Below are 21,343 nucleotides of genomic sequence, written 5' to 3'. Positions count from 1 at the left end.
ATACAATATTCAGGATTTTGTCCATTAATTCTATTTATAGGTTTTGGCCTTTTTCATATTACCATGAATATCAATGGATAGTTGTTAAACGCACCAGCAAACCAAGAGCAGGAAAAAAGAGCCTCCATGCACAACAAACAGAACAGCTGTAGCATTGCACGTGCCTAAACACTGGTGCTTGAAACAAAAAAAATCTCCACCCCACCCCCTCTCAACAAACAAGATGTCCTGCAGCTATGAGTCCATGGAAAAGGTTCCCAATTGCCACACTAGTCAGCTCACACACAACCTCAAGAGCAGAGAAGAATTGTATCAGTAGTAGTGGGAGACTGGTTTTACCTGAAAAACCTTCTCTCCTTGTCAAGAATGCACTCTCTAAACACTATTTTCCAATGAATTGTACTAGACACATTTCTTGCTCCAAGAACACAGGAACCCTCACTGTGAATATTTGTTTATTCTGAAAACAACACTCTGCAAGACTCTGTCCAAAGGTGAGAACACCTTGAAGCATTACAACACAAAATTAGATGTTGGTCTTCTTTAACTCTTATAGCACTTTAAAAGCACCGAACTCTCAACTTCTTTTGTTGAAAGCAAATACAGAATTATTTACAGTGTAATGTAAAGCCAGCCTGGGTTATCTGAGACGTACAACAAGCAGGATGAGTTTTGAATGGCTGACTCCCATTAGAACAGACTTTTAATGCATGTGGGGCTTTTTCTTTCTTTTTTTTTTAATGAGTACATAGAAACTGATCAACTCTTGACATAGTTAACAACACCTCTGAAGTGTAACTGCACCAATATTCAGGCTCTTTTGAAAAACAGGTTTCATCAGCCCAGTTTTCATAACTTATTAGACAAAGGCATTTCAAATCTGGGGTTTAAACCCTTCAAAACTAATTCCTCTGCCCTTAACTTCAGATCCTACAATATCTAGCACATTCTGGGCACATTTCAAAAGAAAAGGAGCATCTTCTACAAATGTTTTGTAATGCCATTAAGCTTACAACCCGTCTGAAAACCCTAAGAGGAGTTAGGACTTAGTTACAACAGCCATGTTGGTACTCACACAAGTACCTTTTTTGCAAAACTGTACCTGGTGCAGACCAAGATGCTGAGCTGTGATTTAAGCTTTTTAGAAAGGCACACAACACACCCCATGGCTCAGGCATCCTCATCCTGCTCTCAAAGTTGAACTTCAGCTGCCATGAAGCAAAAAGGAGGCAGGGCCTTAAAATGGTCCCATGGCAGCCAGCAAAACCCTTCACCTTCATTGGATTCACAGCTGAGTCCTGCTGGGACAAGCCTTCTGTGGATACGCTCTGAAAACATCATGGGTGCTCATGGTCTGAACAATGCAGCCTGAGGAAATTACCCAGTGGGAGGTCACTGCACATACTGTTCTGCAACTGTTTCCCTGTCCTGGATGAAAATAAAAATCCCACCCAAACTGGATATAACTCCTTGATAATCTCAGCAGGGCAGCTGGGAGCTATAACCAGCCCTCCAAGTATTGTGCTATTTGCTGCCTCTCTGGGAAGGCAGCATTTCTGCAACAGGCAACTGGAAAAGAGCTTGTAGTGATTTTTATCTTGCCTGATTTGTATCTACCTTTGCTTTCCTCCACACCTCCTTCTCCTTTAGACCCGTCAGGGCAACTGAGCCTCTCCTCCACATGTGTTGACATGGCTACAAAACCTGTTTGCAGCATACCAGAGGCTGCGGTGCTGCTCTCTGCTTTCACCTTATTAAAAATTGCTGCATTTCCACATTCAATGTCCTCAGATTAGAGGGGCAGTTTGCCAACACAAATACTTACTCTGAGTGCTCAGAAAGGGGAAATCAAGCTATCCAAGACTGGGTCTCTGCTCACTCATCCATAAAGGAGTTCATGCTGAGTCCTGGTTGGTGACACTAAAGGCAGCAGCTGGTTGCCAACTGCAGTGTCTGCAGGGTTACCTTGCTGACCATCAACTGGGATAAGCACTGGGACTTTCCACCAAGGTCCCTCACTGAAGTTTCAAACTGACACAGGGGAAAAGTGCTCTCAACATGGATGAATGCATGGTCTGAGGATTGAGGGAAAAAAAAAAAAAAGGAAGAAAATATCTGCCTCCCAAGCAGAAGGTCACCAGTGAACCCCACAGGTTCCTCACCTGTGCTGGTGGGCATACTCATCAATGATGTGAAGAGAGAGATGAACAAGAGGATGACACAGTTTCCTGATGAAACTGAAGTTATTCAAAGGAGTAAAAATGAAAGCTGACCCTGAAAACTTGCTTAAGAATATCATAATGCTGAGGGACTTTTAACATGCTGGATGTTAAAAAAATCCCCAAACATAATTAACCCTAAAGTGCAACATGACAAACACCTTGATCTGACACATAGAATGATGCCCTCTGAGCCAGTTACTGCTGTTTGGGAAAGAGATCTTGGGATTAAAATAGGCAGGTCTGTGACAGTGTCCACCTGGTGGCTCAGCACCAGGTTTAAAAAACCCAGCAGCAACAAGGACAATAACCAACTCACTGCATGTATCTGCTGTGCTTCCCCAAGCTGTCTGTGGTGCTGGCCCGCCTCCACCCTGGCCCAATAAGGGTATTTCCATCCTGGCAAGCTCACAGAGCCATGGCCAGACCATAGAGGACATGGGATGGCTTCTCAATAAGTGCTAAATAAATAGCCTGGGTCTCTCCAGCCTGGGAAAGAGATTATGGAAGGGACCAAGAAGATGAGAAATCTACTGAAATGTGAGTCCCATAGGAATGTGAGCGTGAAGGGATTATTCTCCTAGTACCCTACAGAAAGCAAGATCATGAGGCATTCACTAGAACAGGCTCAAATAAGGTTCAGGCAGAAGGAGGTACTTCTGATGGCACCCACAGCTAAAACACAGTTCAAGAAGCCAGAGGGAAACCCTCAGAAGAAAGTAGGTGACCAAGGATTAGAAACATGATGATGCCTCAGGCTTTCTAAAGTGTACTGTTCTCTCAATGCCACTTCACTGGGACTGGACCCAGACTTGGTGACTGGTGAAAATCAGGCACGTTCTCAAAGAAAAGGCACACTCATCTTCAGCCAAGTGCCACTAAGAACAAATGACGGCAAGACTTTGTTAGTGAGGGAAGCAAGAAACAACTTCTGTCCCCAATAAGACTGGAACTTGGCTATGATCTACCACCAGCATAGCAGGGAAAATTTTGGGGAAGGTGGTGAAGGTGGAGACATGAGAGGTTTGCTGTAAGTCATCCAAGTACAACACACACACACACCCCTGCAGGAATACATCTAAAAAGACATGGTCTCCAGAGCCGAGCTATTTCACTGATGGAAAATCAGGTCCTAAACACCTGAGCCACTAGTCTTTCAGAGAAACACCATCTTCTTCTAAAACCTGTTAAAACCAATCCAGCTCCAGCATTTGGTTTTGAGGGGGAACTACTGAAAACATGCCTGGTAGTCACGAAAGAGAAAAGAACCCAGAACTAAAGTTGTTGGAACAGGGAGTCCGATAAGAAACTCTGTTTCAACATGCCCCCAAACGCTCAATTATGAGACATTTGTGCTGCACATACCAGAACTTTCTGATTGCTATAGCGGTCACAAACTCTTGTGGTTTCACTGCTTGGATAACAAAATCATTAATCACGACCATAAAGAGTCATTTTATAAAACCTGTGCAACACATTTCCTGTTGCAAGCGAGCTGCACGTATCTGAGCAAGCACACGTAGTGCATGTGTGGTATGGCTGCTTTAAGAAACAACACCAGGCTTCTACAGGCAAAGGATGGCACTGTGGTAATTTAAAAACAGAAAAAACATGTCCTTGTTTCCCCCTCAGACTTTCAGAAGTGACTCATTAAATTAAAAAACCCTAGTCATTAGTAAAGAAGATTATGCTAATCATTTACTGCAGTTTATTTCTCATTGAAATGGATTTGTTACACAAGAAGGCTAATCAGGTACCTAAGCAATACGCATAGATGAGCATCTATGAAAAAAAATATGAGAAAAGGAAGCCTTCTCCTGCTTCTGGACTGGACTGATCACCTTGCCTCTAATGGCTTCACAGAAGAGGTTGACTCTGTGTGATGCAACATCCAAGGCTGACTACAAAAAAGAAGAAAGATGCCTCTCAGAATTATGAAACAATACAATCTGTGGCAGCTTGTCAGAAATTGGTTGCCAGAGGGAAATTACAGAGCTCTGTCACTTAAAACTTCCAAAAGTGCTCTCTGCCACCTAAAGGATTTGCAAGTTTGCTGTCAAAAATAACTGTGGGTCAAGCAAGACAAGATGGCTTTTTTATCTCTAGAATTTCAATGGTTGCATGAAGCAGGGGGGAACAAATATATTATGATGTTGAACAGTTAGCTTTGCAAGTAATGGTCCTGAAGGAATCAAAAACCCATGCCAGCCTGGCCTTTTACAAAGCACAAGCCAAGCTGCTCTCTGTTGCTCCATGCCACTTTGCCCATCTCCCACTGCCATGCAAACCCACGCACCACAACATCCAGATCCAAGGGGGCCTTGTGACACTCAGCATGGAAAAGCAAAACTAGGTGGGGATCACAGTCTCATCTTTACAGAAGACATCCTTCTGCAATAGCTGAAAAGCTCCTTGCAGCAGCTCCTGGGTTCACCTGGGGAAGCCTGGACATGTCAAAGAACCCAGTGGCACCTTGTCTTCTGAGAAGTCACCCCCACCATTCCCAGGACAAGAAACCCAGCTCTGCACCAACTCATGGCTTGAGGATGAGCCTGGAAAAGTGACAGCCAGAGAGCTGCATCCTCCCATGACACAGGCTGACCACCTCTGGCCGAGACCTCTGCGATGGGCTCTCCACTAGCAGCCAGAGTGCGCTCTGCCCAGCTGCAATCCCTCGGGAGCCCTGGCACAATCCAGCTCTTCTTCACTTGACCCTCGCCTTTCACTGGCATACAGGGAGGCACAGCTGTGCTATCAGTACGGAAAGGAAGAACGATAAAGGCAGCGAAACAGTGCAGCGAGTGATACTGAGCTCAGCGCCGGCCTGGGGCTTATCTGCAGAGCTGCTGTTTAGGAACTCCACAAAGAGGAAGTTTGAGAGTTATTTCGGATGCATGGCAAAGAAACTTCCACCTTTCCAAAGAAATTAAGATAAAATATAGTCTCCCAGAACTCCCTCAGCTTAATCTTGCCAGACCAGAACAAGTCCTTCCGTTCTCCCCCAGCTTTTTTTTTTTTTTAAAAGCCTAAAGAGATACAGCACTTCTGAGTTTCACAGAGAGTGGAACAGCACAAATCCTAATTTTTGCCTCAAAACACCTTCTTCTCTCTATTCAAGAAATTTAGAAAAGGGAATAGCTGACATTTTCCATCCACTCTACGTGTGCCCTGTATACTCAAGACAGCCCATTTCAAAGGGAGCTTAGATTACCCAAGTATTAAGAAAAAGATTCAGTGTGAAAAATATTTTAAGATTTGAGACTCCTGTCTCCTAAGCACAAGCTTTTAATTTGTCATGGCAAAACAAAGCCATGGAAGAAAATGCTTTTGTCAAATTTCTGTTTGTTTTCTATCACTGAAGACAAGACAGAAATTGTATTGCAGGAAATTGCTTCCACACATTTTTGAAACATTTTGCCACTCTCATCCACTGAGGATGGCTGGAGCTGAACCTAATTCTACTCTGCTGAGAGTCCAAAGGAAAAGCTTCATGTTAGATCATATTCCAGTTCAATTCAAAGACAAATTGGCCGTACACAGCCATTACAAATAAGCATGGATTCAGATTTGTCCAACACCAGAACAGGACTAGGATTTCTCAAATGTTTGGACTGTTTTCTAGTCATCCCTTAAACAAACACCAATATAAAGTGTAGAACGCTGGCTATTTTTTACTGCTACCTTTTTTTTTTTAATTTGAAGTTTCTGTGGTTATAGCCTTTAGTGCCAGAAAGATGCTGGTGGCTGTGCTGGCTGAAGTCAGCAAAACTTAAGGAACATTTACAAGAATTCGGTGCACAAGATCATCTCCATTAAACTCCTGCTAAACCCAACTCTGGCACCATCAGGAGGTTCTGCATGGATCACAGATGTGGCTTAACAGCTCAATTCAAGAAGGGAAAAGAATATATGAGACTCAGACACAGTTAAATGATATGACAAACACTCAGATGTGGTAAGGGGAAACCTCAGAGAGATTTTCCTGTTTCACTACTTGCCTCATACAAGCCATCAGACATGCCTGCAATAGCAGGCATAAAGAGATACAAAGAGAAATTTTGTCTGCAAAAGTCAAGCAGAGGAGTGAAGTAAGTAAATACCCGATTTTGCTTGGACTCAGACCTGGACCAGAGGCTCTGAGCAGGTCTGTGCAACATTTCCTTCCCAGGATTACCTCTCCTCCTTACTGCACCACTGGGCCAAAGCACTGCATCAATGGAAAGGAAAATCTTTCCATCAGACACTTAAAAGGGAAAACCAGAATGTTTTAAGGGAAAAAAAATCCCCAAACCACATGCCCAGCTTTTAGGGCAGCTCCCCCAGGCAGCACAGCAATCCCACAGAACAGTGGTGAGAGCAGGGTGGCTCTGTCTACCCACAAGGAGCTTGTGTCCTCATCCATGTGGAGAGCCTTTCCTTACCAGGACTCCCACGCTTCCTTCTTCATTCCTGCAACTCCTCCGTGCTGTGGCCTGATTGGATTTCTCCATGCTGAGACAAGCTACACTGCTTCAACAGGATCTTTTCACTTAAACCTGGGAACTGTTTAAACTAATCAATTCCTGAAAAGCATCTAGGGATAGAGGCTGGCCTTTCCTTTTTGCAGAGGCTCCATTAATCTGTTTATACCTTAAATATGACATCCTGGTGTGGACTACAGCATTGTTAGGATGCTCCAGCGCCCAACATTTGTGCTTGTACAGCTCAGCGAAGATTAGCAAAGCCTCCTTCCTCTAACAATATTATCCACATTACCACAGCTGTCCTCTGCTAAGGCCAAGAGAATGGCCACCATGGTCTGAACTGCTGAGGGGAGGTGATGGTCGCTGCTTCTCCCTCCCACCAGCCTCATCACCTGCTCTGCGGGCATGTGTGGGTGGAGAACCACAGGAATCCAGCCCAAAATCATTTTTGCATCAGCTCCCTGACCTCAGCTGACCATCCATGTGGTGGCACAGGAGGTACAGAGGTGGGGGAGGCTGGAAGGGGAGCTCCTAATTTTCAGGTGCTGACAGGGAACTTAGCACATCCAATGCTGCCAAAAAGCATTCCTTTTGCAGTATGGGTAAGGATGCTAGCAAATAAAGGAGGAAAGTTCACAAGGGGGTGTTAAACACCGGACAGCTGAGTGCAGCTGGGAACAGATGGCTCCACAAAACTCACCACAGAATCTCAGCTCTTCTATACAGAAGCTTTCAAGGAGGGGGGGAAGGAAATAATATTAAAGAGGGGAAGAAAAACGCTAATGAAAATTAAATTAGCCAAGTTAAAAGGATTGATGCACCTAATCCATCATTAATGTCTTTGCTATGTACACTGCAGCCTCTAAATTCAGCAGTGCTCCTCCTATTTAATACACTATGTTACAAACAGAGGGAGAAAATCTAACTTAAATGCAAACTTCCCACAGCAGACTGATATGATATTTTAAGAAGTCAGTTAGCGGTCATTTATTCACACAGTTATGAGCATCAACGATATTTTAGCTGGAATTTATCACCAAAATAGAATCCAACAGCTGATGCAAACTTTTAAAATACCCTCTTCATATGCACTGCAAATATGTCAGGCTCTGCTTAAAAATGTAATGGTACTTATTTACTTCTCTTTCCTTCTCCTTTTGCAGAAAGAGACAGAGACATACGAACTGCTTCCTATAATCACTTCTGATTTAATTTTCATGAAGTATTTACAAGATACAGGGCAAGCAGACCCTTAACAAAATACATTAGACAGGTGAGGGAAGGAAACAGGGCCATTTAGATGCAGTTCTTTATAATGCATTTCCGTACTGGGCAGAGATACACCCTGAGCTCCCCAGACTCTTGTATTCTGTTGTTCATCTTCAGTTACAACCAAACACATACCGGGGGAAGAGGGGACACCATCTTAGGGTATTTTGTCAGTGAGAAGGTTGTGGGGTTTATTTTGTTTCTTTCTTTCCCTTTCAAGGGGTGGAAGGGTGAGTCTGCCAACTAAAGGGAAAATCTTGAAGCCTCATATAAAAGCAGGTTTAATTGCTAAGCTTCACCAAACTCCTCCTTTTCTTTTCCAAACTCTCCAAAAAAAGAAAGCCCAAACAAACAAAAAAAAAAAAAACAAAAACCCCAACCATCTGAGAGGATCCAGAATTCACGGGCACACTCCAGGCAGCCTCAACGCTCTGTTTTGGTTTACTTTTTTTTCCTTTTCTACCTGTTACACAAGACAACAGATTCAAATCAGATTTGCCAGTGTTTACACAGCAGGTGGGAATTACAGGCTCCTCCACGAAGAGCAAGGCAGTCATTTGCCCCACAGTTCCAACTCAGCTCCCTTCCCACCACCGCCCAGTCGGATGCTCCAGCTCAGCACCAGGAGCCAAATGCTTTCCCCCCTGTCAATCGTGCAGAGAGGCCGAGGTTGAGCACAGCTTTGCCTGCCTGCTCCAGACCTGCATCCCTGCGGTCCCACCGGGTTATGTGCCAGGCAGCCATTGCCTAATCCTTTCTGCTGCAGCACAGGAAGTTGTCAATCATCGCTCTGCCCCCGGCCAAGGCTGCCTCTTTCCAGCAGTGTTTACACCCCGTGCAGGATCTGCTCCGCCCGTCACCTTCAAAGGCAGTGCCTGGGGCCAGCCAAGACACCCCAAATCCAGCTGTCCCTGGTGCTTCCTCCTGCCAGTGCCCTGGGACAAGGCGTTTTGTTCCAACACAGCAGCCAGTGAGACTGCAGCTTACAAATATAGCTGTCTGCTGAAAGCCACTTCCTCAGGTTGAATATGCAAGTAATGGAAAAGGCTATTTTCTGCCTTTGTGAAATTTTCAAGCACCCTGAAGCTGAAAGAAAGGACTGTACACTTCAAAGGCTGACTGCATAGCCCAGATTAAAGAGGGAATCTAATGGAAAGATACAGTCAGATCAACCATTTATTTTCGAGGTAAAAGCATACATTTGGCCATAACACACCCCCATCAACACCGCCTCAGCTATCCTGGCATCTCCTTCTTGTCTCAATCAAAGGATGAATTTCACAGTAGAAACATGAAGGAGGAAAATGACATAAATCCTAAACCAGACACAAGTGTGAGAACCACCTTACTTGTACCAGCAGCACCGCAGAGGTCTTACAGAAGGCGAGGTATCCAGGGCAAGGGGTATGCAATGAATTTCAGGTGGCATGATGAACACTGGTGGGATGGCAGAGGTTTTCTGCCTCCCGCTTAGCCCATCAGCTAGAGTTTCCCTTGAGCCAGCACTTCTGCTTTTCCAGCCCTACAGCGAGCTGGCTCCAGGAGCTAAACCACCGGAAAAGTATTCGCTTTCTTTTATAGGGCTAGTTTTTGGTTCACTTCCCTGGGCTGGCTCAGCGCAGGGTCAGCTGTGCTAGGAAATGGGGGATGGATGGAGGAGCCCCTCTCTGCCTTGCTGAGGCTAAAGATGCATCAGTCGAGTTGCATCCCTCGGTTGTGGTTTCACACAGGTGCTAAAATAACTCCTGCAACCCCAAATCCTGCTCCCCCACATCGACTTCACTCTTGGCATGACTGTGCTGCAAAAGCAAAGTTGGGGAACAGACCTGGCTGGAAAATAACTTGCTTTTCACAGTTTGAGTCTTGACTCAAATTGGGTCCCCCTTACATAATACCAAAGAAATGCCCTGGGAACCATAGCTGAACAAAAGCAAAAATAAAAAAAAAAAAAAAAGAAAAAAAATCCTTTCCCCCTCTGTTTTACTGTATGTTAAGAAAGAGCAATTTACTCTTGATTGTATTTTGCTCCTGACAGATTTGTGCCTTAAACACACTAATGCACTGCAGCATTCAGCTCCAGATGAATTAAAAGGGAACATGCTCATAAACAGCTTCACACTTTAACTCATCACATAGTTTAAGTGCATTACTACACAGCCAAATTATTTTTTCAGAAGACAAACATGCAGCTAGTTGATTGCAAGTGTGAAATGGCGCTACAAGAGACTGATCACAAATCCAACAGCTAGAAACTACAGCTAGAGAGGCACCAGACAAGTCACCTTTGTACAAGGAATCCTACAGGCAGGTTTGCTGGTGACCCTTTTCATCTTAAAGGCTCATACCACAAGGAAACAAGGCCTTCAGTAACCTGAAGATTACTTAAATTAATGCAAGTCTGGGTATACATAACAAAAATAATAGAGTATAAAATATAAAGAGCTGGTACACTGAAATATGACACCACATCATCATCCAAGCACAGGGAAAGGGCAAAATGGGTGCTGAGAAGGAGGGAAGGGGGGAAGGAGAAAAGGCAAGAAGGAAATCTCTTTTGAACTGCTGGGGCAAACTGAACAAAACTGAATAGTTAACTGGTGCACAAATTACAACACAAGTGCTGGCAAGATGCAGCTATAAGGAAACTTCCACCACAGCAAAAGATCAAATTTCCGTTTCCTGCAGGATATATCCCAACCCCACTGCACAACCAACTGTGTTTGTATGTGGGAATGGTACAGAGCCAAAAAATACACTACAAAAAATGGTCTTGGGAGGAAGAATTGTGACAAGAGAAATTGCTTACCCTCAGCAAAGTGGCTCAACACATCCCAGTCGTTGCTATAATTAGCTACATAAAAACTACACGGCTGTGAGACTTAGAATATTATCTGCTAGCAATATGGATACTTTCTACGTTTAATAATTTGTTCTTATTTGTAATTCACTTAAAGTGAAACAGCACCAAAGCAACTGAAATTCTGTCCATTTGGGAATTGTGTTAAAATGCCAAAGCATGCTTTACCTATCAGAGAATGACACAAAATAAAAAAAACTAAAACATGGTAAATACAATAAAGCAATACATAAATCGTGTGAGACCTTTACTCCCCCTCCTTTTAAAGGGAGCAAATAAAGCTTCAAATATACCCCACGGATCCTTTTCCAATCAGCTCCCCTGAGCTCTTCACTTACATCTCATGAATCTGTTATATACACAAGAATAAATAGATTTTATGTTCTGTGTACCTCCACACCATGGTAATTTTCATATTTCCTTCTGTCCAAATGACAGGTTATGAGTAAGAGTAAGCAAGGGCTGTAGGCTGAAGTAGATCATAACTGTCCCTACATTTTTTAAGGACTTAAGGAAAAGAGCAGCTGCCTTTCCAGATGATACCGTTGTTTCAGTGTCAATAGTATTAAATTATCAGAGAGTACAGCTTGCTTGTACTGGCAGAAAGAGCAAGAAAATAAATGGGTTAATTTCCAGCACCACTTGAAAGAAACAGGAGATCCTGAAAGAAAGGGAGAAATACAACACTAGAGAATAAACCTGACAGCCAGAGAAAAAAATTTTCCATTTGACCTTCCCTACTGAAAAATCTCTTTCAGCATTGGTATCCACTCCCATTGAGTGACGTGAATTCGTGTGAGCAAAGTTAACCTGAAGGCCGGAAAAAAACCCCAAACAGATAAAAAGCAGCTAGCCTTAAAACAGCTGCATAGTCAGGACCTTTTCACTGTTTCAGTGGCATCTCTCCTGACATCTGACCTGCAGCATACCAGCAGGAAGAATTCCACTGAAAACCTCTTGATACACCCAGGGATTAATGGGATGAAGGAAAAAAACCCAATTAAACCACAGATAAATCAGTGACTTCAGGCTCTGGGACAACTACCTTGGTAGCCAGCCTGTTCCAAGAGCTCAAGGTAGCTTTCCTTTTGAGAAGAGGTGTGAAGAGCCAAAGCTGTGTTCAGACACGACAAGCACTGCCAAGATGCTGAGGTGGGGCTGCACTGACTGCTCAGGTGCTGGGCAGGGATGTCCAGAGCACTGTGCACAATTTGAGAGACCCAGCTGTATGAAAGAACATGACTAAATCTCAGTCCAGTTCACTGGTCAAAGCTGGCAATGGCTATTTTTTGTTTGTTTGTTTTTGAGGGAGGGATTTGAGCCTGCTGTTTTTCCTGTGTGTGAATTTCTCTCTTCTTGGCAAGCACTTTTTTTTCCCCTTTAAAATCTGAATTAGAATAGCTGTGGCTTACAATGCAAGCCCAAAATCCAGACATCAGAGGATGTGGCTAGCAGCAATGAACCCTTTGGCTGTTCACACAGAGCACAGCTGGCTGCTGGGCAGGAAGAAGAACAGAAGTAAGGCCATCATGTCCTGTCACTCTAACAATCCCCATGTCACTCTGCTCAGCCTCACAGAGCAAACAAGGTGGATTTGGTCAAAGTGACAGCCCCATCATTCCCACAGAGAGCTCTGCCCTTCCAAAATGCATTTTTCCTTTCTGCTCCCTGAGGACAGCATTAGGAAAAAGGAAATTGCAAGCTCTTGTGGCTCCTCAGTCCCTGAGCACAACTTCTGACAGCAACACATCTTGCAACTCAGTGTTGTTCTACTCTCAGCAACATCATTTTCCATAGAGGGGTGGGATGAGAGATGCTCCAGCATCCCACAGAACTTACAAACATAATCCCAAGTATTTGGACTGGGTTTCTACTGTCTACTTTAAAGAAAAAAAGCCACAGTTGTTCTTTAAAAGAACCATCTGAATGTGAAACAACTAAGCCAGCAAGAAAAATTAGAGTTAGTGTTTATCTAACTAACATAAATCTTACAAATTTTAATAGTGAGGCTGTAACATGCTTGAGGCCCAGATGGGAGATGAAAGTAGACAAAAGGTTTCAAGGAAAGGCAACAGGGATAAATCCACTTTTAAATTACAGAAGCAGAAGAGATGCAAAGGGACTGTAACACAAACATCTGCCCCAATATGCACTGCTCTGGTGGAGAAGAGGCAATTGTGTCTGTCTCTGAAATGACTGTCAGCAGCATCCAAGCCACATAAACTTCCTGACTCAAACATCCCCAAGCACAGGAATCCACATTCATGACAAGAAAAAGGCACAAGAGAAAGAAAAGGCTTTTCTCTCCAGAGAGAAAAGCGGTGGCAGCAAGATCTGTCCATATCACCTTAGTGAAGCAGGAGAATGTTTTTGCTGTCTTGCAGTTGGGGAACCAAGATAAATAAGCTTTTAGCCAGGAATCAACAAAAGAAGCAATGGATGCAGTGTATGAACCTTGAAATGCAACTCTGTAGCTCAGCCATGCACCTCTACACCATGCCAGCTCGACCTGCCAAACTCTGCAGGTCTCATTCTGAACAAAAACTGATTATATGAAATAGCTGTGATTTTAATATGCATATCAAACTTAGTAAGGCTGAGCTTTGCTGTTTTCTCCCTTACATTACCCTTAAAACAAAAGGAGACTGCAGTCAATTTTAGAGTCACAAACCAGAACAAACATGGGAGCTGCTGCTCCTCCTGCCAGTGGGTATCTTTTCTTTAGCATTAAAGCAGGCACAGGGCTGCAGATTTATCTGAAAACCACGAGTGGTGTTTCAGCTGAACTGGTCATAAGGTTTCAGAACAAACACCTCTGCTTTTTCAGATGGGATGCTAAAAGAGACCATTTCAGGCACTCTGCAGACTCTGGAAGACATTGACCTTTTTTCCTTGGAATCAATTCACATTTTTCACTTCATGGTCATGTGGGATTATTATCTGTAATTGAAAGTAGAAGTGTAGATTAGGGAAAAAATTTTACACAAGAACGCAATTATATGGCAAATTCCATGGCTGAGGAACTACAGAATACATCCAGTCTGTATTAAACCCTACTTCTGAAATGAATGTTAATTAAAGAAGGCTGAAGATGCAGGCTGGATGGATGAAGACAAACAGAACAATCTCAGCCCACTGCAATGACAGTGTCTTCCCCAATGGAGACAGAACGGATGGCCAGTCTTACTCAGATTGCATCTCTTGAGAGGACGATTTATAATGTACAAGACAGAAGAAATTTATTTGCTAACATATGGAAAACATTTATGGGCTCTTCTGAGGATCTGAAACTCAATGAACACAACAACATATTGTTATATCTTCTAAATGGAGATTTCATTTCAGAAATAAACGTTTTTCAACTTGAGCCTGTGACATTTAGTTCTATATACTTTTGTTTCCTGCCCTGTCAGATACGAATTTCAGAACAGGTTGTTTGCTGTAGGTCTAAGCCACAGGAAAAGTATTAGCTGGCAAAGTCCTGTTTTTAAAGATATAACCCATGCTTCAGGAAGATGGATGGGGAACATACACCACAGGGATGGGGCAGGATACTGCTGCCCAAGTTACCATCTTGGCACTGCAAGTTACAGCCATGGGAGGAGATGAGGCCGCTGACACCAAGCAAATGCTCCCACAGCCACAGCTGCAGATAATCCAAAACCCAAAAAAAGTCCACCTTCTGATACAAGAAAATGACCCTCCTCTAAGCCATGCAAGGTCACAGCCTGCAGAAGAGCTCTACCTCTGGGGCAAACCTTCTCTTCCCCATGGAAGTAAGTTGCTGCATGCCTGGAAGGGCTGAGGAATAAACAAAACGGATGATGAACCAGTTGCACACGCAAAACTACGCCTAACAGGATCAGGGGCTTTATAAAAGGCCCTAGTCAATTAACACCCAACAGCCATACTGGGGTCAGGGTTTGGAGGTAATGAGGGGGGCTGCTCTAAAGCTGGGAGCATTGCATTGGTGCAAACATCTGTGCACGATGACATTGGGGTGGCTGGCCATGGAGCAGCCCCAGAAATGTGAAGTTTTGGACTGCTGTGCTTGAACAGATTGAAATGTCTTCAAGAAGAGCAGGACCTCGGGCCAAATATTTGAGGCAGCAGTGCAGCAGCAATGGCTGAGATTTTCAGAGACGGGTAAATGACTGATTAAATGACTCAATCATGCAGATGCTTTTGAAAATTCTGCCGCACGCAGTTAAGTTTATTCATGCATGTGTGGGAGAGGGGGAGGACTGTGAAGATTTTAATAACTACCTTAGGAAATAAAAAAGAACAAATGTACTTTCTCTTTAAAACAGAGAAAAAAACCCAACCAAACCAAAAAAATCCACTGCTGTGGCTGGGTAGGAGTTTACAGAAAGTTGTAGAGAAGTTTTGTGTGGAAGGATGACCAAACGGACTATGATACACAAGTCAAAAACATGTGCAAAGAAAGAATGGAACAGAAGGGTAAAAATAAAACATTTCACAGCCCTATCAATTTCTTCCACTTTTAAACTGCTCCATGCTTCAGTATGTTATTTCTAGCTTATGCAGACTTCATACTCCACCATAACCTACCAGATAAATAGGAAGTTGAGAGCTTTGAAGAGCTTAAGGACTGCAGGAAAAGGAAAGACTTCATCCCAGAAAAATGAAGTAGTATTGAGGAAGATGTCCCCCAAGCCTTATTTTTGGAGTATGAGAACACATCTGCCCTGGTGTGACATCTTGACAAACAGTACCAAGTGAGGTCCCACCACCAGTGAGGTCCCTCTTGCACTCTGGAGATCACAAAGCCCTGCAGAAAGCGCTGCCAGGCAAGGCACAACTCATGTCCCCAGGTCTCAACAAGATGCCAACGCAGCTGTGATTTCCCTCCTTGCTAATGCTACTGAGCAGCTTGCTCCTCCTTCTCCTAGGCATCCTAGCCATAAATATCTGCATGGCAGGGAGTCACCTGTCACCTCCCCAGGGTCAAGTAGGTGGGAAAAATGTCCTGCAGTTCTGGCTCTTCATTGTGAATGCAGGAGCTTCAGCGATTGTGATGCAGCTGGAGCACCATTCATCCAACTTTTCCAGTGTAAAACAACACCTACTGAAAGGCAACCTCCTTGTAAAAAGCATTCTTTGAGTTTAAAAATCAACACTTAGCCACAAGATTGAGCTTGTGGAGAAATTCAGGAGCACTCCCAGGTCCCTCAACATCAGCCAGTAAGATTTTAGCAAAAATATACTTTCCTGTTTCCAAAGGCTACTTGTCACTGCTTAAACATTGAGTATTCCAATGTGTAACCCAGCGAGAGCTGGCACTCTCCCATCCAAGCAACATTTTAACAGACATCCCCTTTCTGAAGAGCACAGAAGAGCCACACACACATCAAGAGCGACTGTCCCTCCCCAGCAGAGCACAGCTCGTCCAACGAATTTGGGAACAAAGCAGCACGTATCAGTAAAAGGCTCTGGCTCCACTGGTGCCTCCCCCCGGTCTGTCCCATCCCAGAGCCTATAAATCACTTCTGGCAGGTAGTTGGGAAGCAGCTGCTAATGATAGTTTTGCTGCAGAGTGCAGGAAGTCACCTTTTAACCCTGCCTGCTGTTGTTTGTCTCCCTGAGCGTGACAAAAGGACAGATGCGGACAACATGCCAGCCGTGGGGAAGATCCGGTCAAAACTCAGCAGGGAATCTGACCTGCTCCCATGCTGGTGAAACATCACCCTCCAAAAAAACACCTTTTGGCTTTGGATGCTTCCTGGGACTCATTTTCAAGCAGCTTGATGCTTGTAGTGATTTTTTCCTCCTTTACCCTGACAATCCAGGGAAGTATCCAAAAAACAATTTTGAGTTTGCTGTTGCAGCACTGAGGCTTATCCCCACCTTCCCCCTTCCTGCCATCCAGGCCCCAGGAGACATCTGTAACGTAACTAATGCACTTATATGTGCACATGGGGGGCTGAATCAAGGTAAGCAAAAAAATTCATTATGAAGAAAGTATACAATGTGAGTAACTTGTTTTCAGCTCATGGAATGGCCCTAATCAGATTCACAATTTCACTTGACAGGTTTTTTTGCTTTTTAACTTTCCTTTTAAAGCGTGCAAGGTTAGTAGCCCTTTTTTCAGGAAAGCTCCAAAACACATTTTACACAACACCACAAATTAAACAGGAGTGAGCTGCTAGCAGTTAAGTCATTGCTGCTTAGACTGATTCCACACTACTGTGCCTTCCTCCACCTGAAGAACACCTGTCTGAATTTTCTGTGTTTCATGTACAAGTGAAGTATGTTTAAAGTTGGCTTTTCTTAACAACTGTAGTTCAAAACCTTATTTCCTTGAGTATGTACCTGAGTAGCAGTCGCCTTGCAAACTGCCTGAGTTTGCAGCGAGCTTCTCAAGGACAGAGAGAAGTATTAGGAGGTGTGTGCACCACTCAGTCTAAGCCATGAGAAATTCAAGGGTGACTATTTCTTCACTTCCAGCCCCTGATATCACCTGCTCTGACATGCTTTTCACGTGGCGATGGGAGGCCAACAGGAGGCCACACATTCTGTAGGGGATATACTTCCATCAAACAAAACACACCCAGTGGCCAAACATGATGGTGGCTGAAAGCCAACCCTGAGGCATATTACGAAAAACCCTTTCTAACTTTACCATATAAACCTGAGCAGAAAAGAGAGGGACCTTTGGTGATATGGACTTACAGTGAAGACATCATCATCGCCGACCTCAGCCTCGTTGTGAAGGGTGGACGAGGAAGTCGTAGATCCTAGAAAAAAACAAACCAGCAGTTTTTTAAACACATGATATTTCCATGAATTTTTTTTTTTTTTTGAGGCCATTAAACATTTGGATTCTCACAGGTTTGTGTGTTGTAGAAGTGAAAGAGTGGCTCAAGTCAAGGGAAAACAACCCATCTGCTGGTAGCTGGGTTGGAGAGGTAAAATCTGAAAGTGTTTCTTGAAATGCAACTGTGTGGCTGCCAATTCCAATTAACAATGATAAAAACAGCAGTTACCATTTCCAACTACAGAAGACTAATTTCTGAAGAATGGTTAAGCTATTTACTGATCAGTGCTCCAGGCTGACTCTCAGCTGTCAAGAAACCATGTATGAGTTTTTCTTCACTTACTCCCTAAATCTGGAGGGGGGGGGGAAATAACCTTTAATTTTAAAAAAGTGAACCTCACTTTGACAATGAAGAGTTAGATAGGGTTTTTTCCCTTTTACTTTTGGGAGTTGTTATATACTGTAAAGGCCTTCTCTATTATCACCTACTTCTCAGAGAATCACCTTGCCCCACATAAATGAAGTATTTGGAAGGAGCTGGTATGTGTAAAGCCATAGACAAGAGAAAAATATTAGGGTGCAATTTTCATTTGGTACATTAGGTAATTTTCTGGAAAAGTGGGAAAGTATATGAAAAAGCTTTCCTCACACCACAGGTGTTCCCCTGCAGAGCCACTCGAGAGCTTGGTGAGCTCAGAAGGGCCTCAGGGAAGGTGGCACTTGCCATCACTGGACTTGACACCAAATTTATGCTGTACCTAAAAAGGAGTGACACGTCTCCCTGTCCCTTCCTGGCTGGCTTCATCTACCCTAAGGCTGCCAAGGAGGGTGGGTGCAGCAAGAGGATCTGATAGGGTAGAACCCCCGAGTCAAAGCTCTATTTTTTTGATGTAAGCCCACTGCTAGACTGATTATGGCTACATCACATCCCTGACCAACACAGCTGAACGGTTTGTACCGCCTTCATTCTGGAAATTTGTTAAAATAACATGTTTTATATAATGCTATTGGCACCAGCCTTGGCTGCTCTCAGTTGCATCATCACGAAGATGTGCAGAGCTAAGTGTGAAAGCCCACTTAAAACTCTGAGTAATGTGGAAACATTTGTGCCATTTGCTACATTAGCTTTAAAATTAAAAAAAGCTGACGCTCTATGGAGCTGCATAGGGTTCCTGTACTTGTGCCCCAAACTTCTGATGTTCCAGGGAACAAACTATTGGTAAATATCAACAATAAAGCAGTGATTTCATGAAGTGAAGTTCTGAATGCACACTTAGCTCTGCTTAATATTACCTCCTGAATTTGATCAAGTATTTGAACAAAAAATGAATGATAAATGAAATCTGCTGGCCAACGCTGTGTATGCATGAGCCAGTTATTGTTTTTCATTCAGAAAGCCTTATTTGGAAGTTAAGGAGGAACACATTCATGAGGATCAGCCTGTACTGTTAATGGGATAAATATAGATTTGCTGATTTTGAAGTATCTGAGATACAGCAGAACTTGATTTTAAATACCTCCACTTTAAAATGGATCAAGAAGAGCAAAACAGGAGTTGCCAAGTATTGGCATCTCCAAAATACTACTCAATACAGCTGAGTTATTATCTCCTTGAAACTTTGCACAATCCCATGCCACTTACATAAAACATCACTTTTATGACTCAAAGTGCTTCACAGTTTTAGCAAGAAGATGAACACAGAAAATCTACCTGTAACTTCTCCATGTTAATGGCACAGAAAAAAGCAAATGAATGGAGAACATCCTTCCTCTAACTGGTGAGGTATTTAGCAGCAAGGATCCCTCTGGCATTAATTCTCTCCCAGTATCTACCAACTTCATGTTAAAACAAGGACAGGCCATCCAGAACATTAAGATGTCTTAAGGGGGTAATGTTCTCAAAAAGAATGCACATCTGTACATACATCTGAGTTTGTATCCTCAAAAAATGTACCATCTGTACATAAAAATATCCTGGTCACACTGGAAGAGAAGGCTAAAGACTTTGGACTACTAAGTCCGTGGGTAAAAAAAAAAAATCAAGAGAAGAACCCATGAAGAATAGAATTTCATTAAAATAAAGTACAATTGAGTTATAGCTCTATTGTGATTGCCTGATTGCAATGAAATGTGAAAAGGAAAAATTTATGACAACTTCAAAGCACAGACAATTCAAACACATTTTTTACAGAATTAAAAAAACAACACCCCAAAACACAACAAAGTTTTCAAGAACTACCATTCAACTAAGAGGATGCAGACAAAACTAATTACTGCAAAATAAAACCAAAAACAAACCAAAGTTTTATTCAATTCCAGGCAGGAATCAATTCTATGATTTAACAAAGACTCAGTAAGATGAGATTTAACTGCACATAAAGAGCCTGGGCTGTTTGAGTTGCCATCACTAGTGTGAAACCCGAGCCTATCAAAAACAGCAGTGACAACAAAGTTGATGATAAATAACAGGGAGACGTCTGCACAGATAGGATTGAAAAATACTTAGACTGAAACACCTTATCTCCTCTCAGGGATGAGAAAATTCCCTTCTTAAAAGCTTGGGTTTGCTCACTGCGGGAAAAGGGCCCCAGCTACACTCAGACACATGCACAAGAGACTTCCAAAGCCAAGTATTGATTTTAAACCCATCCCTCTTCCCAGCTCCCTCAGTCAAACCCCCTGCCCACTCTTCCAAGGGTGGCAATGTCCACCCCCATGCTACCTTCAATGAGGTCCTCGATGGCTTTCCTCACTCCTCTGTCGAAGGCTCGAGCGTCAGCGGGGCTTTGAAAAGTGAGCCCAAACTTCCTGTTGTCAACTTTCCAGTGGTGGAAGGTGGGGTTTGCCTTCGTGTACACCAGGTCCTTCTTCACAAAGCACTCCAGCACCACCTGAGAGGGCACGAGCCCCAAAAGAGGAGCAAAGTCACTTTTCCCACCCCAAGGACACAGCTAGCACCGTCTCAGGCCGAGCTCAAAAGCAAGCCAAGTCATGCCTTGCGTAGGGGAACATCCTTCCCTACCAAAATGATGACTAATAAACACCAGACGCTGCAATTGTTCTCAGAACCATTGCACATTCATCTTTTGCTTGTGCTTTGAGCAGGCGCTCGTTCCCTACCCCAGGAGCCTGTTTTGGACCCAGAGCGGCACAGGTTAAGCCCACAGGGGGCTCAGGTGAAAGGAGAACTTCTTCCTTCCATAATTTTGATCAACAGACATTTTATCCACCAGCAGCAGATTTAGGAGGTGCTGCAACACTCCCCTCACTGTTTTTAAATTGTTCACCCTCAGCCAGACACTCATCTCAAGTTTTGCTGTGCCAAAAACCATCTCTACAGTGATGCTCAGGGACAACAGGAATCGCTTGTCAAGTCTTACTCCACCCCTCAAAACCATAAGCATGGCTCCCAAATAATGTAAAAAAACCATCCTAAGCAAGACAGCATTGCAAAAGACAAGCTATAATTGAAACAGCTTTAAAACACCAGTCTTTTTGAAAGCAAGATCATTTCTCACTTAAATGATGCATTTTTTGAGCCTGTGGAAGGAGTGCTGCTTTTAAGCCAGCCCATATCTTCACAGGAGTGCATTTCAGAAGAATCAAATATATAAAAACAAGATAACAAAGTATAACATTTAAAGAGGCCCCTGGAAATCAGGAAAAGGCTTTATTAATTTGATTTGTGCAGGGATAGAAGAGAGCTCCTTTTTAGATAAACAGCTACCAGGAGAAACCGAGTGTGTCAATTCATAAG

General features: G+C 43.4%; 1 protein-coding gene across 2 annotated transcripts in view; it reads right to left on the bottom strand.

The window, feature by feature from the left end:
- The window catches only part of SPRED2 (sprouty related EVH1 domain containing 2), a 59,899-nt gene that overhangs the window by 4,863 nt on the left and 33,693 nt on the right, over positions 1-21,343 (bottom strand). For both annotated transcript variants that reach the window (XM_085054300.1, XM_085054301.1), the window contains exons 3-4: positions 20,309-20,477; positions 17,502-17,566 (exon numbers count right to left, since the gene is read on the bottom strand). In XM_085054300.1, the coding sequence (XP_084910426.1) occupies positions 17,502-17,566; positions 20,309-20,477 (234 nt within the window). The remainder of the gene's footprint in view (positions 1-17,501; positions 17,567-20,308; positions 20,478-21,343) is intronic.

Source organism: Lichenostomus cassidix, chromosome 3 (genome assembly GCF_008360975.1).
Source record: "Lichenostomus cassidix isolate B80296 chromosome 3, HeHo_3.0, whole genome shotgun sequence".
Classification (NCBI taxonomy): Eukaryota; Metazoa; Chordata; class Aves; order Passeriformes; family Meliphagidae; genus Lichenostomus; species Lichenostomus cassidix.
Note: the sequence above shows the minus strand (reverse complement) of the source record. Positions and strands in the feature narration are given on the sequence as shown.